The sequence below is a fragment of the Penicillium robsamsonii genome (assembly GCF_028829455.1).
Source record: "Penicillium robsamsonii strain IBT 29466 chromosome Unknown utg000001l_segment0_segment0, whole genome shotgun sequence".
NCBI classification, from domain to species: domain Eukaryota; kingdom Fungi; phylum Ascomycota; class Eurotiomycetes; order Eurotiales; family Aspergillaceae; genus Penicillium; species Penicillium robsamsonii.
The window spans coordinates 362344-387948 of NW_026643219.1; the positions used below are offsets into that span (position 1 = coordinate 362344).

At 48.6% G+C, this 25605-nt stretch overlaps 10 protein-coding genes across 10 annotated transcripts; 3 read left to right on the forward strand and 7 right to left on the reverse strand.

Moving 5' to 3' along the window:
- Positions 1 to 234: 234 nt before the first annotated feature.
- N7447_000157 (zinc-binding alcohol dehydrogenase family protein) lies at positions 235 to 1380 on the reverse strand (the record flags this gene model as incomplete). The annotated part of the gene is made up of 1 exon (XM_057224433.1): positions 235 to 1380. One exon carries the CDS (start codon positions 1378 to 1380, stop codon positions 235 to 237), a length of 1146 nt encoding a protein of 381 aa, XP_057088449.1.
- Positions 1381 to 1448: 68 nt separating this feature from the next.
- On the forward strand, positions 1449 to 4457 carry N7447_000158 (uncharacterized protein; the record flags this gene model as incomplete). Its single annotated transcript, XM_057224434.1, has 4 exons — positions 1449 to 1519; positions 2480 to 3367; positions 3454 to 3749; positions 3832 to 4457. The coding sequence occupies 4 exons, from the start codon at positions 1449 to 1451 to the stop codon at positions 4455 to 4457; spliced, it is 1881 nt and encodes a 626-aa protein (XP_057088450.1).
- A 284-nt stretch (positions 4458 to 4741) lies between these two features.
- N7447_000159 (alpha-L-arabinofuranosidase B) lies at positions 4742 to 6262 on the reverse strand (the record flags this gene model as incomplete). The annotated part of the gene is made up of 1 exon (XM_057224435.1): positions 4742 to 6262. The coding sequence occupies one exon, from the start codon at positions 6260 to 6262 to the stop codon at positions 4742 to 4744; it is 1521 nt and encodes a 506-aa protein (XP_057088451.1).
- Positions 6263 to 7091: 829 nt separating this feature from the next.
- Positions 7092 to 9209, forward strand: N7447_000160 (uncharacterized protein; the record flags this gene model as incomplete). The annotated part of the gene is made up of 1 exon (XM_057224436.1): positions 7092 to 9209. The coding sequence occupies one exon, from the start codon at positions 7092 to 7094 to the stop codon at positions 9207 to 9209; it is 2118 nt and encodes a 705-aa protein (XP_057088452.1).
- A 427-nt stretch (positions 9210 to 9636) lies between these two features.
- Positions 9637 to 11258, reverse strand: N7447_000161 (transcriptional regulator SPT3; the record flags this gene model as incomplete). The annotated part of the gene is made up of 3 exons (XM_057224437.1): positions 9637 to 9642; positions 9695 to 10522; positions 10575 to 11258. 3 exons carry the CDS (start codon positions 11256 to 11258, stop codon positions 9637 to 9639), a joined length of 1518 nt encoding a protein of 505 aa, XP_057088453.1.
- Positions 11259 to 12468: 1210 nt separating this feature from the next.
- Positions 12469 to 13481, forward strand: dph5 (diphthine synthase; the record flags this gene model as incomplete). The annotated part of the gene is made up of 3 exons (XM_057224438.1): positions 12469 to 12603; positions 12701 to 12825; positions 12884 to 13481. 3 exons carry the CDS (start codon positions 12469 to 12471, stop codon positions 13479 to 13481), a joined length of 858 nt encoding a protein of 285 aa, XP_057088454.1.
- Positions 13482 to 14010: 529 nt separating this feature from the next.
- On the reverse strand, positions 14011 to 16048 carry N7447_000163 (putative MFS transporter; the record flags this gene model as incomplete). Its single annotated transcript, XM_057224439.1, has 2 exons — positions 14011 to 15149; positions 15214 to 16048. 2 exons carry the CDS (start codon positions 16046 to 16048, stop codon positions 14011 to 14013), a joined length of 1974 nt encoding a protein of 657 aa, XP_057088455.1.
- Positions 16049 to 16849: 801 nt separating this feature from the next.
- On the reverse strand, positions 16850 to 17224 carry N7447_000164 (uncharacterized protein; the record flags this gene model as incomplete). The annotated part of the gene is made up of 1 exon (XM_057224440.1): positions 16850 to 17224. One exon carries the CDS (start codon positions 17222 to 17224, stop codon positions 16850 to 16852), a length of 375 nt encoding a protein of 124 aa, XP_057088456.1.
- Positions 17225 to 18321: 1097 nt separating this feature from the next.
- Positions 18322 to 20545, reverse strand: N7447_000165 (arylsulfotransferase family protein; the record flags this gene model as incomplete). Its single annotated transcript, XM_057224441.1, has 4 exons — positions 18322 to 18608; positions 18674 to 20168; positions 20237 to 20365; positions 20429 to 20545. 4 exons carry the CDS (start codon positions 20543 to 20545, stop codon positions 18322 to 18324), a joined length of 2028 nt encoding a protein of 675 aa, XP_057088457.1.
- Positions 20546 to 23016: 2471 nt separating this feature from the next.
- Positions 23017 to 24040, reverse strand: N7447_000166 (sulfotransferase family protein; the record flags this gene model as incomplete). Its single annotated transcript, XM_057224442.1, has 3 exons — positions 23017 to 23455; positions 23525 to 23801; positions 23896 to 24040. 3 exons carry the CDS (start codon positions 24038 to 24040, stop codon positions 23017 to 23019), a joined length of 861 nt encoding a protein of 286 aa, XP_057088458.1.
- Between the last annotated feature and the right edge of the window lie 1565 nt (positions 24041 to 25605).

Here is a 25605-nt window from a genome sequence, read left to right on the forward strand (position 1 = left end):
CAAATTAAGATTTATAGTGTACCTGAAGTGGCCAATCTTTTAGAAAGCTACCTTTGGAAGGGCTTTATCTTAATATACGACTATTGACATGTAGTAATCACTGTACGCGAGATTCAAATGTAGTTTCCGCTCTTTCTAGGCTACAATAAAGTATATTGGATAAATATATAGTCAATTTTCTGTATTGCCCTGATTAAAGTCCGTCTAGTATACTGGGTATCTTTCGTCACTAAGCTACAGCGTCACGACAAGCTTCTTTCCCGAGACACCGTTTCTCTGGAGATGTAGACCCTCTTGGATCTTGTCCAGCCCCTTTCCCACCACATACGGAGGAGGAGCGGGTACAAACTGGCCTTGTTCAAGTGCCCAAGGCAGGAAACTCGTGTAGATATGAGATACGACGCTATTGGGATCAACTAGACCATCGACAAGGATGAATTTGGCTTCCACTCCGGTCCTGATGCGCGTCCCAGTCGATTTAATCATGCCGCCCATCATGCCCATCAAGTACGTGCCTTTTCCAACAAACGTGGTGAGCTTCTTCGCAGGTATGATGGCGCCGGCCACGGCAATGAATTTCCGGGTGAGTTTGGGGTCATGTTTCTTCATAACCGCGGTGCATGCTTCGACAGCACCATTGCCAATTGTGTAGGCACCGACTAGCTCGTGGCCTTTCAGAGCGCCGAGGAGGTCCTTGACCAACGTTTTGCTCTTGTAGTCAAAGACTTGAGCGGCACCGAGACCCTTGACATAGTCAAAGTTCTTAGGAGACGACGTAGACAGGACTTGGTAGCCAGCGGCCACAGCAAGCTGGACGGCGTTGCTACCAACACTCGAAGCACCGCCAGTGATGATGACAGTTCGTGGCGAGCCTGACTTGCCCACAGCTTTAGGGGTTACTGGGAACTTGGGCATATCGAGGCCCAGATAGCCCGGATGGAAGAGGCCGTACGCCGCAGTTCCGAGGCCTAGTCCCAAGACACAGGCCTGTTCGTTAGTAATGCTGGGTGGGATTGGCGTCAACATATTCTGTCGCATTACTGTATAGAGCTGGAAAGCTCCCTCGGCCGGGCGGTTGACCTCTTTTGCAATGGCCACAGCACTACCGCAGACTCGATCGCCCACGCGGAAACGATCCACATCGGGGCCGACCTCGACAACTTCACCAGCGACATCAGTACCAAAGATGAATGGATAACTGATATAACCAGCAAGCGCTGGGCCAATGTACTGCAACACCCAGTCGAAAGGGTTAATGGCCACAGCGGAGTTCTTGACTACGACCTGGCCCGAGCCAGGTCGGGTGTAGGGCGCGTTGGCGACCTTAAATGGAAGGACTTTTTTCGCGGGGATCCAAGCCGCCTGGTTCAGTGGTGCCATTTCTGCAACGGGGCTAGGTGAATGTGCAAAATGAAACAGCACAAATTAGACGGGACAACGTGTACAAAATGAAGCCAGAGCAAAAGCGAAGCCCACCAAAGACACGAGCGGAGTTATATGTACATGTCTCGCCAGCAAGGTGAGCGCATAAAACGGAGTTTGAACGGTATTCAAGGATCGATGTCCGGTGAGGCGCCACACCAACTCGAATAGTTCATTATGACCTGAGCGGCATTGTTCCCACGACGGCTGCAGCGATGTTTTTACTTGTCATCTCAGCGAGTAGCTCTATTCTGAGACATGCAGTCTGTTAAAAACACAGAGCTAGATGCAAACTAGACCCAAGCTAGCCCCAAGCATAGGCTTTTCCCTTGCAAATCCAGACCTTGCAGGTCTCTAGTTCCATTTCTTCTTCTTCCTCGTCGGCTTCCTTGCCTGTGTCTATTAGCGTCGAGTCTAACGAGCATGTTTTGACGCCGAAGAAGGGAGATGAACACTTTATTTTGAGATTTGATTATTTTCTCTGCCTGCAGGTCGATTGACCTCTGATGATACGAAAGGAAACGGCCCGTTGTTTCTCTCAAAGCCTCGCCAAATCTTTCTATATATTTCTCTCGCATCTTCCACGCCGGAGGAATAGAGAAGCAGCTGACTCAGATCCACTTTCTTACAGAGGTCATTGCGCTGACAGGGCCTAGAAGGAAAATTGATAGGATAAAAGCAATATACTAAGTTATGTCATCAACGGACTTCGGGCCAAATCCGACGGCATCTCATAGTATACGGAACATCAATAACGCCGACGGAATTACCTCCGTCATCTCCGCTGTATAAACATAAGAGTATCTCTGAAGCCCCCCGGGGCACCTACATGTCATCCACTGGGGTATCCTGACCATCCAGAATAGCCTGTCCCACCAGTCCCCATGACTATGGAGAGGTCGAAGCCGACCTCCGGGCAACCCAGTAGTTATGGCCAGGCTTGCACCAATTGTTACAAGGCAAAGTCCCGGTGTGTTCGTACTGCAAATGGCGATAATTGTGAAAAGTGATTGATATAAAACTTTTGATATTTGACATTAAACTAATTATCTCTTAGATGTATTCGTCTTGGGAAAAGGTGTGAGCCATCAGAGTCGGTTCGCAAGCGTAACCTTCAAACAAACCCAGTCGATGCGTCCGATACGCGCATCGCTCGGTTGGAGGACAAGATGGAGAGCTTGTTATCTGCAATGCAATGTTTCATCGGTTCCACAGGTGGTCCTGGGTCTTCGGCCAACATCCTACAACCCCCGTCCCTCAACGGGGACAGCATTTCGTCAGCCACGTCTTATTCAAATAGCACTCTGATAACCCCCACGAGCACTAATCTGGGCTTCAATGAGAGGCCTACATACTCGACGGGATCGATTACCACGGAATCGTTGAATCCAAACCCGCCATTTTTGTCGCATCCTTATCCCCTATCGCCCTCTACCCCATCGCCAAATCAAACAGAAGAACGGCTTAATTTCTTCCGAACTCGAATGCTGCCATATTTCCCTTTCCTCAACTTTACGCCAGATATGACAGGTTGGTTTCTCCGCCAAAACAGGCCATTCTTGTTCCAAGCCATTCACACCGTTACCACATTCTCGACACAGGAGAGATTGATTCAAGTTGAGGAACTGAAGCGTCTTCTCTTCACTTCTGCTCTGATCAAAGTCGAGTCAAACATAGACCTGCTGCTTGGATTACTGACTTATCTAACATGGAGTACCGACGCTTTTCTTGGCAGGGCAGACCTAATCTCTCGTCTCATGATGCTCGCAATCTCACTGGTATATGATTTGCGGTTGTTCAAACCATCCTCGCCAGGAGTAAAAGTCATGATGGCTATTACCCAGGGGGATTCTGACAAACATGACCACAGTTTCGAGGATGAAACGCCCTACTGCGTATTTGAAAGGCAACGGGCGGTATTGGCATGTTTTATTTTGAGCTCCAAGTGCGCGCGGCCTTCTATTTTCTATCGAACTTGTTTATTATAATATATCTGAGGGGCAAATTATACTAACATACGGCTCTATATAGTGTTTCGTCTCACCTTGGGCGTCAGGATGCTATACGATGGACTCCACAGATGGAAGAGGCGCTTCAACTCATCGCAACAAACAAGTCATGCGCCGCTGATGAGTTGTTTGTCGCTCAAGTGCGCTTACAACGGTTGAAGCAGAGAGCGGAGGACGTCCGACAGCAGGACGAAACAAATTATGCTCGCACAGGAACAGCCCCAGCGGCCTCAGTTGCTCGCATTTTATACCTGAAGACTTTACGAAGGGAGCTTCATGATTTAAGATCTTCATTCCGCGCAGATCTCCAACAGATCGGTAAGTGTTTTCTCAGGGGAAGTATATTGCAATCTACCTCCGCTGTTGGATAGCTAATACCTTCACCTGGGGTGAACTGCAGACATTCTCAATACACACACGCAATATGTCGAATTATACATCAACCAGCTGGCGTATTCTATCAGCCAAGATGCACCGCTAGATCTAGCTGGACGAAGGGGTGGAGGTGCCCTGCTGGAATTTGAACGCCTCGATTGCTTGTGGCAGTCCGTCGAGAATATCAAATCGTGGCTGGACAATTTCTACCAAATCCCCAACTCAAAACTCGTCGGCCAACCCTTTCACTTCTGGTCCCAGATGATTCTGAGTATCACCCTATTGAAATACCTCTCAACCCTTAAAGACCCAGAATGGGATTGCCAAGCGGTGCGAAATACAGTTCACCTAATATCGACGATGGACTCTATGCGCCAGAAGCTCGATCTAAGCAGCAAGGAGCCGGAACTTCAATGCCACGACCATCTACTGAAGTTTTTATCCAAGCTTTTATCTAAATGTCAGGTGTGGGCTGAATCTCGGTGGAGCATAGGTTCTCAGATGGGAAACGGTGACACCAGGCCATGTCAGAGTGACTCCCACAATAGCCCTATCCCGGATCTAGATCAGATGGTCTGGATGCAGTCTATGGATTTGGGAGATGACCAGTGGTTTGAAAATGTACTGGGTATGCCCGCGACATTTTACTAGTTGGTCTTGTTGCCCTTACCATAGCCACAATTGGAAGTCGCGTACAAGCAGGTTTCTTATAAGTGACTTCAAACTCATCATGTCGAAGTATTTCTGTTCTTTAGTATAACATTAAGCTACTTCTATCTATCTTCATAACAGTAGGTTTAAGAAGCACCCCAATACCTCCCTTCTCGGGGGAATTATATTTATCTTTATTTTTAACTCCATGAGTGAATAATATTGGATGTAATTTTCATTTCCAGTACATATCTACCCCTTTCCTATGGAACATACAAGACATCTCAAGCAAAGCCGGTGCTGATCACCCAGCTCACGTCATCGTTGAAGGAAGTGGCGGAGTCGAACGTATTGACACCGCCATTGCTCCCAATGTAGAGCAAGTTGTCGTAGTGGCGGAAGTAGCGAGTGGGATAGCTCCAGGATCGAACTGAGCTACCCTGGCCATTTATCCCGGCCTGCGGGCAGAATGTAGCATCTTCATGGAGCAACTTCGTGCCGTCGTTGGCGGCAAGCACGAGTGCGAATTTAGAGTGCCGGATGAAGCTCCCGGGGGTATCGACGGACTCGAACGAGAAGCAAGCGCTATTTGCAAGACCGGCGCGAACCGTCCAGCTAGCCTGTTTCTTGAGGGCGGTGGTGCTGGATGACGAGACAACTTGAGTGTTGATGGCCGTGCCGGTGTGTGCGATGTAGCGCGTCGTGTAGCCGGACGTAGTAGCCCGCAGTGAGATTGAGGAACCGACGGTGAGCGCCGTCCCACTAGTCAGCGACGTGGTGGCATATTTGGCCGCTACGATATTAGCCTGCACCGAGTTCTCGGTGGCGTCGGTTGGATAGCCGGAGGTCATCACGCCCTCGTAGAACGTGCCCTGTGCGCCATTGCTGTTGTCGCCGCCGATGCCAAGGATTATAGCACCCTCCTTACTCATTGGGTTGTATCCAGACGCGCTTGGACGCGCACCGCTGTAGTATGTTGATAGGGAACCGGACGCGGCATTGCCACCGCGGATGGCCCACAGGTTTGGCCCTCCCTTGAGAACTGCATTGACAAAACGGTAGGATAACGAAGGGTCGCCAGCGTTGTTATCTGGGCTAGCGCCAGAGAACAGGCCGTTCTCAAGGTCTGCCATGATCCAAGGACCGCTCCCAGCGCCGGAGCCCCAGCCAGTGTTGTCACCATAGTAGATGGCCTCCATGTGGCCGTTACCGGTATCAGTACTGCTGATCTCGGCATTGCCGTAGTCGAAGCAGCAGGCACCGTTGTAATGGGTTCCATCAAGGACTGCGTACATTCCCTCAGCTGCATCCCCCGTAGCCGTGCCGCTGGCGGCGTTGTTGCTGTAGCCGGTTCCCGGAGACATGAACACACCGTAGGCTTTCTGGCCGTTCAGCGTGACCGGTGCTCCAATGGCGCTGGCCAGGTTATCATAGCCATTAGCTTCAGGGCCTTTGAACCCACCAGGCGGAGCCTGTTTGAGATGATTACCGCGGCCAGACTGGTCATAAATGATCGTGATTAAGCAGGTTGTGTTTGAACAGAATTTGTCCTGTGCAGCGGCATTCGCGACACCCCCAGCAGCAAGCGGCGAGATATCGGTAGTTGTATTATCGGAGCCACGTTTGACCTGATAGAGTGCACTAGTGTAGGCGCTGTACAGGGCACGAGTGGTGCTGTGTGCAGCGATGCAGGGCGTGTTGCCGGACGCGTAGATATCACAGGGCCCAGCTTCAACCAGTTTGCCAGTGGCAGCAAGGCTTAGAACCAGTACACAGAAGCGTTCGAAGCTTCGTCGTGAGAGCATGTTTGGTCACCTTTAGAACAGTATGTCAGGCAGGTCTCGCTGTTTAATCTAACGGGATGCTACAATGGACACTGAAGAGAGATAGGGCCTTGTGCAGCGTCCATCTTTCCTATTTATATTTAGTCCGTCAGCAAGCCTTTCTAGAGTAGCAGGGGTTACTAAAGCGGTAATTCTCCAGTAACGCATTGATGAATTGATCATAGTGGATAGTACCCTTCACCAATAGGACTTATGCGACTGAAACGGAAGGTTTTATTCCGCTAATGCTAAGGAGTATGTCACGAGAGCTCTCGATGTCTAGATGCTATATTAAGCTTTTCCCACCGGGATTTTCCCTTTTCTTTCAGACCTGAATTGAATAAACAAGACAAGCCCCGTAGGATCGTCAGTCTGAAATGGCATTAGCCTGAGGGGTACGTGACAAGGCGAGTTATGCCGAGGATAATGCGTTAAAAAAAGCTTAGACTTGGGAACCTAACCATATCCCGTTCTACACACGAATTTAAACTGTTGAACAGAAGATTCACAATCATTTATATAGAAGATGTTGGGATTGGACGGTGAAATTGCAAAATACTGTTTCGGGTCTCCAGATCATTTCCCCCGGCCCAACGTGATATATCTCCGGTGGAGAGATTCGTTTAGAGACCGTTCCAGTGCAATCAAGTTATCACTCATACAGGTATGAATTAAAGCTTCAATACCTTCGGACGTATGAAGGAGTGGCTTACTAATTTTCTGGCCATATACACGCTAACGTTAGCGGTGTTGCTCTGACTGTGACCTCGACATATTGACCAACTCTCCTTCTCTTTACTACGCATCTGAAATGGGGTTTTCAAACTTACCTGCTGACTTGATCTTCTACATCGCCACTTACTTCCAATACGACAGCGATTTGAACTCGTTCATAAGAACAAGCAAATCCACTCATCGTTTGCTGAATGATTTCCTATATCGACACAATGTCCTCTATTTTGGTAGCTCCGCCCTTGAATGGGCAGCGCGAAATGGTGTCGAGAATACTGCGCGAATGTCACTAGAAGCCGGCGCCTTACCAAGTGCCTGTGTGGACGAAGAATGGCAGCCGATGGCCTTAGCAGCGGCTCACGGACATGACAACGTGGTCAAGTTATTTCTAGACCTAGGGCTCAATCCATGTAGAAGGGAAGGGTGGCGACCCCTCACAGAGGAGTTTCTGAACCAGGAGGAGTTCGAGGAAGACGGATACCCGAACATCTTATTCAAGCCTGAGAGTGATCCGCTCACCCTCGCGATTAAGAATGGCTGCGAAAATGTTGTACGCGTGCTGATCATGCATGGTGCCACGAGAGGGTGGAACAACCAAAATGCGATCGCTGCTATCTACCTAGCTGTCATCGGTGGGCACTTGGAACTGGTCAAATTACTGGTAGAATTGTTTCCTCAAAGCATCAATGAAGTCACTCGGGATGGTGGGAAGGGTCCTTTTACATTTGCGATACAGCACAATGAACCGGAAATTGCTCGATTTTTGGGGAGTATCGGAGCCGATGTAAATGTTGCATGCGACAGGAAAATTACTCCACTAGGCTTGGTCGCCTATCGAGGCAATCTTGAGACTATCAAGTTCCTCGTGGAGAACGGAGCCTGTCCGGATCCCGAGATGTATGCCGATGCTACGTTATGGCCTTTGAGATGGGCAGCTGAACGCAAGAGATATGATGTTGTGGAATACCTCCTCACAAAGATTGATGTGAATGCTAAGATCTCTAAGGGGGGCGAGGACTTGGCTATCCTTCTACTTGTTTCGGCACTTTGTGGACTTGAGAGCCTTCTTCGGGAGATCCTTGCGAGTGGATGTGATGCAAACATCGTTTGCTGTCATGCCTATCCCGATTACTCTTCCCAGTCCCGCCCAGCACTCTCCGCAGCCGCAGGAAGAGGGCATGTTGATATCGCCACTATTCTTATAGAACATGGTGCAAGCCTGTATGGAAAGAAACCAGCTAAGTACACGGGCTATGACTCACAAACTCAACCGCTCTTTTCAGCCTGTCGAGGAGGTCATATCGAGATAGTGAAGTTGCTGCTCGATCATGGGCTCGATCTTGAGAAGGCAGAGAACGAACGAAAGTCAGCTGTGATTGCAGGCATAAAGTTCCCCCAGATCATTGATTTGCTTCTTTCGCGAGGTGCGGAAGGCCAGGCTCATTTCTACAATGAAAAAGCAAATCCGATGACAACGGCCGTTAAGTCTGGGGGTATTTCATCTATACAAGTCTTACTCGACCATAATGTGCCCGTTGGACCTTCGGCCTTTTTCGCCTGGAACGAAAATTTGATTGGCGAAGCATCAAAAACGAAGGATGGACCGGTTATCCTGGATCTTCTTGCTGCACATGGTGTGGTGGCTCAGGCAGACGACAGAGACGCGCAACAGTCGTTGAGAGACACAATAGTACGAGGAGGTGCAGAAGTCACTGAGTTCTTCCTCAAAAGGGGGTTTGACCCAAACTTGAAATGGGACGGTCACTCGAGCTATTCAAGATCATACCTCGAGGATGCATTGAAAGCCAAGCACCTAGAAGCTGCAGAGGCAACGATTGTTGTGCTCATGCGCTACGGTGCAGATATCAATAATCTTGAGGGCTACCAACACAATTTCATGGCCTTTGATGGTGAGTTAAAGTGCCTTAATTATGCTCGGCTTCTTCTGGATCGAGGAGCAAATCCTCTTCCGGAACATCGCTTTGGTTTGTCGCTACTTGAGTTCGCGGCTAAGAATAACTTCAAAGCGTTTCTTCGCGAGGTATTGCGCTATATCGATGCTCAAAATCTACCATTTATCGATATACAGCGAAATTTCTCTTTGGTTGAGTCGCATCCTAAAGTACGGGGAAATTGGCATGCTATGAACATCTGGGAGAGCTTCTACTGGAGAAATAAATATCCCATGTCTTCTTGAATTGAGATCTCAATGGTTTCCCTGTACTATATTAATTCCTGAACACTGTAAAGAATTCCATTCAAGTGATCTAGCTCCTAAATATTTAATTTATCTACTACTCACTCACGCTCAGCTTATCTTCTACATGGGGAATTGTTCCAATTTTGAGGCGTCACGATTCAGCCCAATACATCTACCCTAGACTGGACGATGCCGTATTCCGATGAGGCTACAGTGCACAAGAAGTGAAAAGCAAAGGTACAATATTGAACTATTCAAACAAGAATGGTGATATCAGAAGGTACAACTAATGGATTGACTCCGACGCCACTGAATGCACAAATCAAACAAGATAAAATTGGGTATCGTTCGCAAACTCCCGCTGCCATGCGCGTAATTCATGAAGGAGCATCAATTTGAAACTGATGCCCAAGTGGGCGAGCATTTAAATCTGGTGACTTTGTTAGCATACGAACATACAGTGAAAGCGTATGTGGACTCACCAAAGCAAGAGGGAGGCGGGCAGGAACACGGCCATTGTGCAACAGCATAGCGACCGCCTTCTGGGGAGTGGCCTGCAGCTTGCGGTAGGCCTCGCGAACGTGTCGTGGCTCAATGGGAGTGCGTCCCTCCTCGGGGGGGTCGAACAGGCCAGTCTCACGCTTGCGCTTCTTGAGGTTCTCGCCGGCTTCAGCGCCACCGCGACGGTGCTTCTCATTGTCTTCGCGCTCCTTGACTTTCAACGCCTGTTCAGTCAGGGTCTGGACGATCTCGAAAGTGAGGAATCCGAGGATGTCCACGATGTCGTCGTTTGGCTTGGATTCGGTCACGATGCCGAAGCCTGCCCACTCGCGGAAACGCTTGCTCTTGCGGTAGGTGAAGGAAGCCTGGCGACACTCAGACCAAAAGACATACTCCTCTCGGGTCATGTGGCGGGTGCGTTCATCGGCCGCGGCAAGACGCTGGAGAGTCGCGTAATTCTGTTCCTCTTCTTCTTCATCCTCTTCATCTTCACGCTCCGGGACCTGAACTGAGTAGAAACTGTTGACATCCCACGCAAGTCCAACCTTGGCGCGCTTGTTCTTGGGCTTGGGGGCCATGTCTTGGGGGCCTGCAACAACGCCAGCCGCATCGTCGGCGGCAGCAAAGTCGGCGGCGTCACCACCACCCTTGTCGTCGGAGTCCTTGACATTCTTGCGGACGTCCTTCCAGGAGAGGAAGGTTCGCAGACGGGATACCTTAGCCTTATCGTGGCGAATTAGGAAAATCAGGTCATCGGTAGAGATCGAACGAACTCCACGGCGAGTTGCCAATGCAGTGCTGCGGCTAAGCTATTTGATCGTTAGTGAAAAGAGCTTTCAAGGCAGAATAACTAGTACTCACAATCTCGATCACTTGTTGGCGGGTGATCTCTTCAATCAAAGTAGTGGTCTCAGGAGACGGTTCGGCTGTCTCTCCAGAGACAAACATCATCTTAATATTGTAGTTAGTAAAGGAGCCACCGGGCATGTTTACTTCCTCCATCTCGTGATCTTCCTGGCTCTCGATAATTGGTTCGGAGAGTATTGTTTCAGTCACTGGTTCGGAGTTGGTCGAGGCGCTGTCCTTCAGAAAACTGAGCGAATTTAAGACATGGGTACGCAGCCTGCGAAGTCGAAGACGAAAGAGCCCTTCCTTCGTAGGATCATGATGCTGGGGATAAAGATCGTGGAAGTACTCCCCCGTGGCGAAGAAGTCTGACTGGGCATCGTCCGACAGGCGCTCTTGATTCGCATCAGAGACATCTTGAACAAAATGCATGGAAATATCGTCAGGGATATCCAAACCCGAGTCTGAAGCTGCAGAAGGCGCATTGACAGGGGAAGTGATGATCCAATCACTCATTGTCGTATCAGGATCACTCGAGGCCATATCAGGATCAGTCTCGGTCCTATCAAAATCACTCAAGGTCTCATGGGGGTAATCTTGCATATATTCCTCATTTCGCGCAATTGTTTCCCGACACTGTCTCCAGAGCTCGACGATCGATCTGGCGTCAAGTCTGGGAGGAGACATTATTGGCGCCATGATTGACGAATGGAGAAACAAAGTGTTCAATATGGCGGATGGGATTCCTGAGGCACAAATGGCGGGGAAAGGTGAAGAATAAGTGAGAAATACAGGCACCTTGGCAAGCCGATGGAGTGGCAGCCCTTCCAATGTCGATATCGATAATAATCTCGCCTTGTGACCCCCGCGAATATCACAATATAGAAGAGAAGGCACGAGTCCCTTGCCAATTGCTCTCAATTCTAGGAACTTTGAAATCCTCCCTATTCTTCAACCCAGTATCTCTCACTGACTTAATTCCAAAGCTTCGATATTGACAGGACCAGTTTCTGGGATGATTCACGCATTTCGAGTATTGCAGTTTGTTGCTCGACGTCAAGATGTGTGCATGCCAACATCCAACAGTGTAAGGTTAAAAGGCCTAGCTGGACTGAAACAACATGATCACATGTTTATGGACCCATGGTCGACCTGCGCTTCGAGAAATCGGGGACAAGAATGAGATGGCATTGTTCCAGCAAATGAGGACATTTGCAAGGCAAGTTATATGTCGCAAGCCTAGCCGGACCGTCTCTGGACATCATATTTGCTAACCTGAAAGGCAGCTTTGAGGTTCTTGGGATAGCTTCTTCTCGTGGGACTCGGGTGAATTGAGGCGACTGTAACACTATCCGCAAAGACAATGCATTTGCGCGACGCATGTTGTGTCGCAAAGCCAGCCGACAGGCACAATATCCTCAGAGGTCTTTACAGACCTGACGGGGACATATGATTGAAATATTCGAGAACCAGAAAGATCGAGATACCGAAGACCACAAGCAAAATGAACCAGATATCGGGGAGGAACTCACCTGCTGTATCTCCTGCCGATACTTCGGATTCCGATCGGAGCTCATGATGGATGGCGGTAACCCTACCAGGGGAGATGGCTTTGGCGATCGAGATGAGGGCTTACACTGGTGTTCAACCAGGAAGAGTGAGCGGTATGGGATTGATTCAAAGCAAAGTCAAAGAATGTCACAAGGAGGATGACAAGGAGGATGAAGCTCTGGACGCGCACAGGCCGATCTGGGGGAGATAAGCGATAACCGGATATTCTTTGATCCGGCGGTCGCAGAGCATTCTGCCGGCATCGCGGGGCACGGTTATTCTTTTTTCGAACTGTTTGTTACACAGTGAGATCCATTGCATTCTCTTCAATTGCATAACCTACGACTTTACAGCCAAGATGCTTCACTTAGTTGGACTTGGTCTTGCCGATGAGACCGATATCACCGTCCGCGGTCTGGAGATCGTGAAACGGGCCGAGAGAGTCTATCTAGAGGCATACACGAGTATTCTTCTTGTCGATAAGGAAAAGCTGGTGAGTTTGGTTGCAAGTTTCTGCTCCCAATCCCATATCACAATGAAATATTGCATATATTTTGCGCAGATGGACTGATTAAACATAACACCAGTAGGAAGCGTTCTATGGCCGCCCCGTCATCGAGGCTGACCGTGAACTAGTCGAGACCGGCAGCGATGACATCCTCGCCGGCGGCGACAAAGTTGATATTGTGTTCCTAGTAGTGGGAGATCCATTTGGGTACGGTTTTTATTCATCGCTCCTACAAGATCTATAGCTAACACCATACCTTCAACAGCGCAACAACTCATACCGACCTCGTCCTCCGTGCGCGCGAACTTGGCATCGAGACGAAAGTCGTCCCCAACGCCTCCATCATGTCCGGAATCGGCTGCACAGGACTCCAGCTGTACAACTTCGGACAGACTGTCAGCATGGTCTTCTTCACTGAGACCTGGAAGCCGTCATCGTACTACGACCGTGTGCGCGAAAACATTCAGATCGGCCTACACACACTAGTCCTGCTCGATATCAAGGTCAAGGAGCAGTCGCTGGAGAACATGGCGCGTGGACGCCGCATTTTCGAGCCCCCGCGCTACATGACTGTTGCGCAGTGTGCGGCACAGATGCTGGAGACCGAGGAAGAACGCCAAGAGGGTATTTATGGACCAGACAGTTTGGCTGTTGGTGCGGCGCGAGTTGGCGCTGCTAATCAGCAGCTTGTTTCTGGTACGCTTAAGGAGTTGTCTACTGTTGAGATGGGCGCGCCACTGCACAGTCTTGTTCTTCTCGGCCGGAGGACGCACGATCTTGAGAGGGATTATATTCGTGAATATGCGGTCAATAAGGAGACATTTGATGCGAGCTATGCCAAGGGATACGGGGCTAGCTTGTAAGAGTTGACTTTTTGGGAAGAGATATGATTTCAAAATTAAAATACATGATAAGTTTTCTAAAAGAGGACTGGATTACTTGCAATAATATACATGCTGAAGTTTGCGGAATGATCAAGCTGGGAAGATAGTATATGGTATATTGGCTTTCATTCAATTTGATCCGAGGATCAATCGACCAGAGCAGTGTCTGGATTTTTCTATACGAACATAGGAAGACAAAATGAAAATGCTGCAATATAAGGAAAGACGCAAAGCAAAATGGTATCCAAGAAATAGAGACGGGAAAAAAAAACAGATGCAGGCATAATACCCAAAAGTTCAATATGCAAAACGACACTGCCCACCGGTGCAGCAGTGGATGCAAATAGGGAATATACGGGGATATTGAGGTGACCGGCACCAGTAAGTCAGCGAGGTCGAAGCGTAATAGAACAAAAAGCACCCAACCAACCGACACCTTATGATATGCAAAATGGTGAAGCAATGTACAATCAACTCTCGACGAAAAAGACACTCATATCGTATCACATCAGATATCTTCTTCCTCGCCAGGAAGAATAATCTCATGTCCAGAACCTTCATATACGAAGATAGCTGCAAGGCAGCCAAACACGGATACCAATGCAATCAACCACCAGGCAAGGCCAACCATACCAGCATCCAGGCCGTATCCGTACCACGCACCTGAAAAGATAGGTCCAATGGTACGGAAGGCTGATGATACGGACTGGCCAATTCCGTGGATTGTACCGAGAACCGATGGGTGCGGCGAGCAGTTGTTCAGCAGGATGATAGAGGTTGGAAGAGTAAAGGTTCGGGCAGTGACCTGGAAGAAGAGGACGATGATGATCCAGAACCAAACCCAGGGGCCATTGGCTTGACCAGGAGGGGGAGTTGTAGATGGAGCCAGCGAGATATAAGGGGCAATGAAGTATGCAACGGGGAAGAGGGAGAGGAAATACTGATAGCTCTTGGCTGTCCCCAGACGACCGTTAATAGTAGGGTAGATGGTGAACTGGAGGAACATGCCAATCACACCCAAAATGGCGGTCGCAAAACCAACGCTCTGCGGCAGCATGCCCAGTCCGCCGGTGAAGGCGAATGGCAAGCTCCGGGCAGGACTTGCGGGGTCATTTGCATCATAGCGGGGAGTAGACAGGAAAAGTAGCCAAAGGTTGTTGAAGGCACCCATTTGGAAGTCGAAGAAAGCCTGCGCACCGAGCGTGCATAACACGTTCTTGGTCCAGATTCTTCGGAAAGGCAACACACGTCGAAGGCGGGCAGGCTTGTGCGCCTTTTCTTCGAGCTCGTAGCTTTCCGAGCGGTCCACGGGCCGGCCCAGCAAAGGCCCGTCCTCTTCGTAGTCCCGCAGCGGAAGCTTTGTGTAGGAGGACAATGAAGAGGGAAACACCTTCTTCATGACGCGCGCAAATAGCTTCTTAGCAAATACACCCAAACCAGGCTTACCCTTGCAAGATGCCAAGGTCTCTTCTAATCCATACGCAACCAAACCTGCAGTTGCAGAGAGGAAACAGAAGTTCGCAAGCATTGGAAGTGCATAAGGGTACTTTTCGAGCCATTGCACTCCATCCGCACCTCCGAAGGAAGAATTAGGACCAAAGAGAATAGGATAGCTCGTAACCGGATCAGCCAACATGCCACCCATCACTGCAAAACTAGTTAGCGCATTGTCGCATGACCGGGAACAGCATTGACAGAACGAGGTACTCACCAGGACCAAACAACGAAGCTATGTTGAAGCCAATAGGCAAAATCAAGAAAGCCCGCGAATGATATTTCTTCTCCTTGACATTCTCCGCAATCATAGTTCGAATAATACCAACGGTGCCATTGATGGCGCCACCAAATGAGCGCCAGAACACGGCCTGCGCGAACGACGTCGAATATGCGACACCCAAACAGGATACCGCAGTGCCAACCAAACCAACAAGTAGAACGAACTTCCGACCACCCCACTCTGCATCGGCAACACGACCCCAGGGGATCGCCGTCGCAAACTGAGCAGCGGTGAAAGCGCCCTGGAGAATTCCAGCCTGGGTCGCGACATCAGAGTCAGAGAGATTCGGGTCGAAGGACTTGAGCTGATAGAACATGTAGGCCTGTAGCGAAGCGACCTGCAAGAAATCAAAGACACGACAGAGGCCCAGCAGCATCAATTGACCCTTCCGCGGCAGCGACATCCACGTTACGAGCGGGGGGCGTGCTGGCGCCCGCACAGTCGGGGGCTCCTCCCCCTGCAGGGTCAGTGCCTGTGGCTGGCCATGGTTGATGGAGCGGCCGCGCACATGCTGGGTTTTGCGGTCACCACCCATATCCATTGAGGTATTCCTTAACATAGTGTCATTGATGACAGAGTCGAGCGAGTCTTGGGAGGAGGAGCGTTCTTCAACACTGGCGAGAGAGGTATTCGACTCGCGTCGTCGGCGGCCTTGCGCGTTTTCGGAGGATTCGCCGGTGTTCTGGATGAAATGGAAGCCACTCGACCAAGATGTCGTACGCGCATGGCGGGCATTATCCGTTTTATTATTTCCGGTCCTGGCAGGCATTGAGGAATGTACTAGTGTAAGCCGAGGCACCGTAAGAATCAGTCGTAGGCCGTTTTGGTTTCATGTATTTTTCGTAGTTTGGCTTCGTGGCTTGACTATATTGGCTATGAGAGAATTGAAGAAAGATAAAGAGAGTTTTTTTTTTTTTACCTTTAATTTCAATGTCTCCTATATGCTGTATCATCTCGGCCCAGGGGATTTTAGGCGATGATGTCACTCTTTACTTTTATTGCCGGGCCCACCATGAATGTCGTATATTATTACAGGGAAAAAACGGTATTTTCACGAATACATATTTAGAAAAATACGGTATTCTTCAAATACGGTATCTTTTTCTCATACCTACTCCTGGAAGTATAGACATAAATCATTGCTTTATACTCCGTACACATGTAGCTCATTTGGTTCTAGTGCTTGGACTCCATCCTACCAGTTTAGCTTCTACCTCCATATACTGTGTAAAGCGACAATAATGGAATGCATTCAATCATTCCTAGCATCCATCTTACTAAAGAAAGGACTTGACACATAAAACGGCCGTTCTACAGGCCTCTCATCATGATCACTCTCTCCATTCCCCTTGGAGCCTAAAAGCGACTGCATTCGCGCCCAAAGCACCTCGCTCTGAGCCAACTTCCCAACAAGCTTCACTGTATCCCGTTCTCTGTCTAGAAACTTTGCATCAGGCTCGCCTTCATACGTCGACTCCGGATCATCTATCCATTTCTTTCCTCCCTGGAGACACTCATTTTTCTTTTCCTCCGAGCTTCGGTTAATCATACTCTTCCAGAACGCCCCTTCTCAAGAGGAAACAAAGCGAGCATGCTCAAGCATTCCAACAGAAGCAGCAACCCAGTCTTGGCAATTTCCGACCCCGAACTCGGGGATGTTGGATTCGTCGTTCCCAAACGCGAAGATCAAGCTAGCAGCTTGTTGGCTCTGCTCAGAAGAGAGAGAAGCAAGTTCACAGCAACCTTTGAGTACTGGATCTTCGAGCGGCTGTGGCCGCGGATCATAGATGAAGTAATCGTCTGTGGGGTGGCGTATATGGTGCATCTCGCAGGTTGAGGAACCGTACTCGTAGATGGCGACTCCCATGTGAGAGGGCCCATCGCCGAGTTTGGCGTAGCCGCGGCCGTATATGTTTATTGAAAGGCCGTAATTATGGGGTGTCATGGCTAACACTGGTAGATTAAAGAGACTATCTAGTTGTCGGCGGTTATGTAGTTGCTTATATTAAAGCTGCCTACTGAGGAGGTTACTTGATGGTGTATTAGAGCACTAAATTGTAAACAGCAAAAATAACTACATACAGTAATTCACAGGTCCTTATGTAATTCACAACAAACATCTCCTTTAGGTAGTGTATTTATACTGACCATAACAGTCGCGTGGTATAAAAAATCAAATTCATCCTTACAAAATAAACATCCCATATGGATACATACACGACTCTCCGGTATCATAGATCGACGACACCCGGCTTGCGACGACTGCTCCACATATCCCTGCCGAGCCCTCCTCCCTCGATGCGTTTTAGCGACGGAAGTCTTGGCATGTAAGGTATGAACCGTGGACGAGAAGTTATGTTAGCTTCACTTACCCCATACAAGATTTTACAGTTCCAGTTTTACTACGTGGTATTTTTTCAGGTAGTATGCACTTGTGTACCAATGTAGGAAGTTGTGTATTAAGTCTTGGTTTCATATTTGTTTCAAGTGGATACTTTATCCATGGAATTAAGCTTGAATACATTAACACTTTGAATGTAATACAAAATATTAAAATAAATACTATCAAAAGATTCTAGAGCCAACCGGCGGCAATAACTAGTTAGCGCCCAGAGTTCGGGCATTTCAGCCATATTCCACGTCAATGGGAAAAAGCCACTTTGATACTTCAACACAGATATGCCCAGCGCTAAGACGTTATCGATCAGCTCCGCTCGTTCCGAAGGGGTACGTATACCCAGTGCGTAGGCGCGGATGTCGGCTTTGTGTATTTTTTTCGGGGATGTGTATTGTATTACACACAGTGGAAACATCCACCCATTGTTCTTTACCTCGCGCCGCGTGGTTTTGCCTCTTGTGGTATTGCCTATTATGGATTGTTTGTCCTATTCTTGGGTCTATAGCATACATGGTTTCAACTCGAGATATTTTTCCTATTTAAGTAGTATGTGGAAGAGACAGTGCGTATAGTCATCTAATATATGGTTTATAGTATGTTATCGTAGTATGTATGTAAAGTAAAGAAAAAGAATGAGTGCTTGACTATTCGTTCCGCTCTCGTCCACGCCTGTGGCCATATGGACTCCGCTCATGCAGCGGGAAGTAGGAGGTTGCTTCGTCCCCTGTAATCCACCGGTGCCAATTCCACCAGGGCAGATCAGTAGCTTGCACCGGAGGGTGCTTCCGCTCAATCGTACCGTCCATAGGCCCAGAGAACTCCTGATCACGTAATTGTTTGAGCGAATGCTTGATACACCACCGATGTGTGAGGAAGGCTCCGGCGAAGATGGGGATCAGCACGAGAAGGACAGTGCCCCAGGCAAGAAGATCTGTGAAATTGTCAGTTTGCTTCTTTTACTAGTTGAAGTAAAAGGTTTGTTCCAGGTATACTTACGGCCAATGTTCCACTCATTCGAATGCTTTGGAGCACCAGAAGGCCGAGGATGACCCGAGGGATTTGTCCAAATATTAGAACCTGGGTTGTTGGGGTCAATCCACGGCACAGTATTGACACCTACTGGCGGAATGAAAGGACGGGCTGCCTCTTCACCAGGGAACCCATATCCTTGTGCGTCTGAGCAGGTAGAGGTAGCGCAGAATTCACGCAGCTCGGAGGAAGGCACGAAGGTATACTTGGTCTCAGATTTTCCCAGCACGATTCCCTCGGAATCCACTGCTTCGACCTTGGACCAAAGGAAAAATCTGGCGTTGGTGTATTCTGTCTCAAACCCGGTTTTGGAAACCTCGTCCAGCAAGATCCAAGGCCCGGTAATGTTCATCGCTCCCCAAAATCGCCACGTGTTGACGTGGGTTGCGCCGTTCCAGCTGACATAGAAGCTAGTGGAAGAAATTGGTTCCGCAGTTCGGGCATATGTCCATAGGGCTGGTGAGTCTGTTGGTATGCCGTCCCATTCAAACTTCATTGCGCGGTAGTTCATCACGGTGTCCTTGGCGAATGAGCCCCAAAACAGGAGATTGCCTGCCTCGTCGTGCTCAGATACGAAGGGGTTATTTCCCCATCCGATGAAGGCATTTTGGTTGGGGAGCACCTGCAGGTTTCCCTGGCTAGAGCTCACTATGTCGTTCAGAATTGGGGCATAATCGCGGATCTGGGTGGCCGTTTTTTCCACGTGGTCAATCAGGATGATCATTCCCGCTGAATAGGTATGGGTCTTATTGAAGCCGTTATAGCCATTATTGTAAAGCGAGAGAATTGTATGCGTCGTGTTCTCGTGTAACCACCGGGCGTCGTGCTGCTGCGAAAAGATAAAATTGATATTCCGGAAAGAGGACTGCGCGCCATGAAGCCGCCACATCACCGAGCCGTCTTTACCGGAGATCTTGTAGATGGCAGAAGTATGCCGCGACGAGATCAGATAGTCACCAGCACCATTTTTATCAACGGAGTTAATGTGGAAGTAATCCCAAGGCTCATGTACGTTCAATCCCGTACCAGAAGTATCAGTATGAGACGGCCATGTATAGCTCAATGACGGATCAACATGATCGAGAGACCGCCATTCAAACAGGACCTTGTTGGTCTCCACATCGACCTCCTGAAAGACACTCTCCATGAGCCACCCTACACCAGTTTTGATGTTCCACGGTGTCATGTCGAATTGCCGTTGCTGGTAGATGGTCATGAGAGCGGTTCTGCCATCATTGATGGGACGGAATTCGTGCATGTCGCTCGATGCCATTCCTCCACCCGGCTGGACTGACCGCACAACTCGGTAGTTTTTATCCATGATGATACCATGTCCGCGGCAGTATCCTTTTTGCTGGCTGCCCTGAAAGAAACATAGGTGATCGGAGCCGTTGTATTTACACACGTGGAGGCCATGGGCGTTACCCGGCCCCGAAATACCCCAGCCACTCCATACTAATTCCTATTGATCGTATAGCGGGTTAGCTTTTACATAATCGGCGAATATCAATCCGCAAAATAAAGACCTACCCCTGTGTTATCGTAAATGTACGGACCGGGATTCTGAAGTTCGTACGGTGTGATGAAAATGTAGCCCGGGCTGAGCTTGCCGGGATCGGACTTTTCGATATTAAAGACAGGTGGGTATATATCGGGTCTCTGTTGCACCGATGATAATTTCAGCGAAAAGCATACTTGTGGTATCAGACTGAGTTTACTTACCGATTTGTAAAAAGAGGTTTCTTCTCCAAGCGCACTGTCAATAGCGCATAGCCAGAGAATACCAAAAAAGAAGAGCAGCGGTGAAGTCCTTAAAGAGGAAGACATGGAGGCCCCCATGAGTTCTTCGCATCACTTCCCGATACAAGATATAAAAAGCTTGTTGGGTCAGACAAAAAGATCACCCAAAAGATTGTATGCAAGTGAGGTTGTATTGAAGGCAAATCATGTAGGAGAAATATAGAAAATCGCAGACCAAGAGTAATACTCAAGCAAGGTCAAAGAGGCCAAAGAGGCTCAACAAGCAAACAGTGTGTACGAATCCCTCTCCACCTGTCAATGCATGCTTTTTGCAATCTAGTGGGGCGTAAACTTTGTTTATCATCCATGTTGATTGGATAAAAGCCATTTAAAGCTAGACAAAGTGCTTAGTCAAAGGAAATTCAACCAACACCGGTCCAGTGCCAAGATGCCCAGTCCTACTAAAAGTTGTCTCAGTTGCTTAAGTTGCGGGGGAAGTGTTCGGGGATTTGATGAATACGAGAAAAATGAAGGTTCAAAGATCATTATCACTCTCAAAAGATTTTGATCGTCTTAACTATTGCTACTGAAAACCTTGATTGTTATTTTCTTTTTACCCTATACGTGTCCCAGATAGTGTGATGGTACGAGTATTTTTCAAAGGCCACGTCATGGCTGGAAGACTAATGCGATGTGGCTACCGCTAACAAGCCCCGAGCATCTTAACTCCGAGATCGTACCTGTTTTGTATACTCAATGGCCTCAATTCATATCAAAGGCTCGAGCAGACGTCAACCATGTAACGTGGCTCGGGAACGGGACCATAGATGAAGACCCAGCTACCCGCAAGCCAAACTCAGATAACAGCTGAATCCCCAATCCAGTGACTTATTCTATTCGGAGGTAGAACCAATGGATCCGACTTTCAACCTTCCCAAACTCTAGGCACTCCGATAAAGCTAAAAGCTAGAATCCACGTGCATCTAGCCGAGAAGAAGCATCAACTCGTTGCGTACACCAGTGAATTTACTGAGGATTGGTTCAGGTATAGCGGTGTCGCATAGTGCGTTGTCAAAGCATACGCAGGCCATCTTTGTTGCAACATCTATTCTAGTACACGTGCATTAGATTTAAACCTACCATATCCGTGGCATGGACATTTAGTATCCATAATTTAGAGGTAAATTTCAGACGATATGGATACTCTCGTACCCGCGGACATCACATGTTCATTGATCAATTGACAAATTATGCATTGAGAGCAGAGAACTCGTGTGAGATTTCCCAAGTGGAATCGTACACTACGCGGAGTAGACCATTCAACTCTTGGAGCTATACAGATAGATAAGACATTAGATGAATTGGGTCTTATCCTTTCAGGGCACTCACAAGAGGTAAAGAGGACCTATCAGATATCCACGACTACAGCCTTGGAGACACCTCTTAATCAACGCGGTGCAATTCCCAGCATCATCCGCAACCCATCCCCGAGATCAAAGTTCACATGTACCGACGAACTCTGTCCCAAAATAGCCTAATTCGCGAACAATAACCGATCACTCAAGGTGCCATTAGTCCACGTATACCAACCCAATCTCGTCTTTGTTACGTATTTTGGTTAAATCCTTCAAGCCTTCTAAGAGGATCCTCTCCCGAGTCTAGAGCAAAATAAGCAAGCCCCGGACCCGCTTATGCTTGTACGTTGGAACAGCGACGCAGTTATATCCGTTATTTCTCCATTACAAGAACATACAATAAATAACAATACATGTAACTTTCAATGGTGTATGTATGTATGTACTTTTTGTACATATCGCTTGGTCAAGTCATATGGGTCATTTTCCCACCGTGCCAAGCCACTAGTCAATACACACCTCCACGTCGCTTCTCCAATAAAGTGTGGCTTATGCGTTTTCTCTTTTTCGTATTTCGTACGAGTACGAGAGTGGAAAGGTAGGAAGGGCGGGACCAGGTATGGACGGCAGACTTAGAAGTTATTATTTATTTACTTGTTGAAGCAGTTGCTATGTTATGTGTATGCTGTACATGTACAATTGATCGGTGATAAATCGGCCTACTCCATGTTCGCCTTACGTTGACCCCGATCGATCGAAAGTCGGCGGTAAGGCTTTTCTTGGCCGAGATTTTAGGCGCCCCTTGCCTCTAGGCAATGCATGATGATGACAGAGCCTTGGGGAAGCGGCTCCCTTGTGCTTTATCCCTGATTTGAGAGCTGGGGGTGATTTGATGCACTGGTACGGGGTATGCAGGAGGAAAGATAGTAAAAATGGAAGAAATAGATAGTATATACTGTTTTATTACCGGATTGTTCTCCAACAAGTCCCTCGTTAAATCAATTATGACAGAATGAAGATGCCAAAACAAGGAGACCGACGTGATAGATGCATGGTCTGCTCCAATGAGGATAGCAGGGGGAAAAAAAAGTAACAAAAAGGACCACGGGGTATGGCAACATACTAAAGGCGCCTGCGCACACTAGCAGCCAGCAAAATATGAGATGTGGGGAATATGATAAAAGAAAAAGAACGCAAGATGGAAGGACGAGCATTTTAGCGTGGGGAGAAACGCTTGAAAGCCAAAGTAGCAGCAAAGCCAGCGGCAAGCAGCGAACCACCAATAGTGACGGCCTGGAGGGCAGCGTTCATCATTTGGTGACGGTTGCGAGTGCTGCAGCGCTTGTAAAAGTCGGCCATGTCGTTACCGCGGGGGAAGGGAGTGTCGGGGACCTCCTCCTCGAGGAACTCGCAGAGCGGGGCCCAGCCGTCGTTGATGTTGTATTCGAGCAGACGCTCGGGGGGAACCATGCTGCGGACCTGGGCGACGTGGTCCTCGTAGACTTGCTTGCCCTTTCCGGGGAAGTCACCGCGGAAGAATGTCTCGAAGAACTTGTTCAGCATGGGGTAGTACATGCCAGCGGCCCAGCTGAAGTTCGACACGAACTTGTGCTCTGGGTCTGAGACACGCCAGTGGACGGTCTTCATGACGGAACTGTTGGTTTGTTAGTATCGTATTCTTTGGGCCAAAAATACAGATGTACAAGGTGCGAGTGTGACTTACGCGTGCCACGGGTCGACATCACGGGTGGTCAGAATGACCTTTGCATTTGGGTATGCCTCGATCAGCTCCTTTGCAAAGGCACAGGCCGGCCAGTCACAGACGGCCTGGCAGTCACCCAGAAGTTGGTCCCATTCCTTGCGGCCGAACTCGCCGATTCCGTCGTACTTCGCGTTCAGGGCATCGTGCCACATGAGGCAATCCGGCGGGTTCTCAACACTTGCGCACATCATGTGGTAGCACTTGCCATAGCCCAAACGCTCAAAGGCCTTGCGGAGAGCTGTCAAATAATAATTAGTATATGCTTATCGTTTCCACCAGACCCGGTATATGCAATAGACCAAATCCAACGCAACACAGCACATCATACTCACAGGCAGTTCCGGTACGACCAACACCCAGAGCAAGGACCTTCATAGGCACTGTGCGGTGGCACTTTCGGCGGTCAATGTTTGTGTCATCGGTGAAGATGTCGGTCATGGGCTGGGGAGCCAGATTATCGGAGAGCATGAGAGACATATTTATAAGCTCAATTGTACCTCAGTATAGTTGGAACTTCTATAGAGAGTGAAGAAGTGTAGGTATAAACGAAAGGAAGTAAAGCTTGATAAAGAAAGGACAAGACTGGAAAAAGTCTAGAAGGAAGGGGGGCCTTTAAGAAGTTGATATGGAGATAGAATAAAAAAGAATAAATACAAGAAAAAAAGAGCCAGCTAAAAAAAAATCCAGGCCCGAACTGATCTCCAAGGGAGATAGATAGAGTGGGCATTCATAGTGTGCCAATGACGAGCCCCGAACCACTTTTCCACCCCGAAGTACTATCCCCGCGAGTGGCAATGTTTCCACTGGCAATTCATTCCACCCATTTGGGTTCTAACATCCGACTATGAGTGTACAAGCTGTACTCCGTACTCCGAGTCAAAGACAATAGGATACGTACATGGCCCTCGAAAAAGTCATTGTACGTATACACATAGAGGCACGGGGCGACGTCACAAGCTGACGCACAGGGATAGGGATTGTCAGGGGTGTTTTTGTGGAGTGTATGGTATTGTATGGTATGCAAAGTCGGGAATTTTGGTAAATGAAAATTACCTGGAAATTGTTCCTGCCAAGACTGATCCACGTATGCTCCGAAATTCCAACCCTCAGGATTTTGGCGAAGATCCATGCATTGTCGGTCATTGGTGGAGCTTCAAAATGGAAACGCGTACAACTTCAACTTGTGGAGAGTGCGTAATTCCGAAGGTCTGTTGAGTCACATAGTAAGCTTATAGATCATCGTAGACTCGTTTACTTCATATGTAGGAGCCTGTAATGCTGTGTTGCTGCATCTCATATTCAGCACGCAGTGAAATTGAAATTGTGTTTGTCAAGCTTGGCCCACAATATTCCACGCAGATCACTGTGTCCAAAAAACGCTCCGGGTACGAGAATCCGACGCCTCCGCTCCATCAGATCGATTGCTCGTTCGAGACTGCAGTTGCGAGTTCCACATGGCAACCCCGGTCCAATTTACTCTTAACACCGCGGAAAGTATGTCAAAGTTTCAACCTGTCATGATGGGGCCCTTCTCCTGGATCGTCCCGCCACACTGCCTATCACAGGAAAGATCACTCGATGTATCGCGGACACAATGCCGTTGTTACCCCAAGTATTGATCAGGGGAGTTGGCATTGGGTATGTTAAGAGACGAAGTTTCACATGGTTTTCATCGTCAGGGGTATAAGCGTCCGGTGTGTAATGTGTGAGGATTTCCGCGGTGCATCAGTATTGTCACGGTTAAAGTGATCGTCCCGTGTTGCTGAGATGTTTTTCATTTAGGAAACTATCCCCGTGCACCCCGAGGCCAGACAACCAGGTTTTGTCACGTGTCCAGCAAGACTGAGCAGATGTCTGTGAGGCTGTGTAGGCAGAGCTAGTGTGTCATGGCCAGTCTATAACGGATGGTGTTGTTCCGGTAAATCCATCACGATATTTCGCCTGGAACGTGCATGATAAAGTCAGAGTAGGACAGACTCTTTGTGGCAGGTTGAATGTAGTAAAAATAAAGCGAAGAAGAATGTCCCAGCAGGGCAGACCCT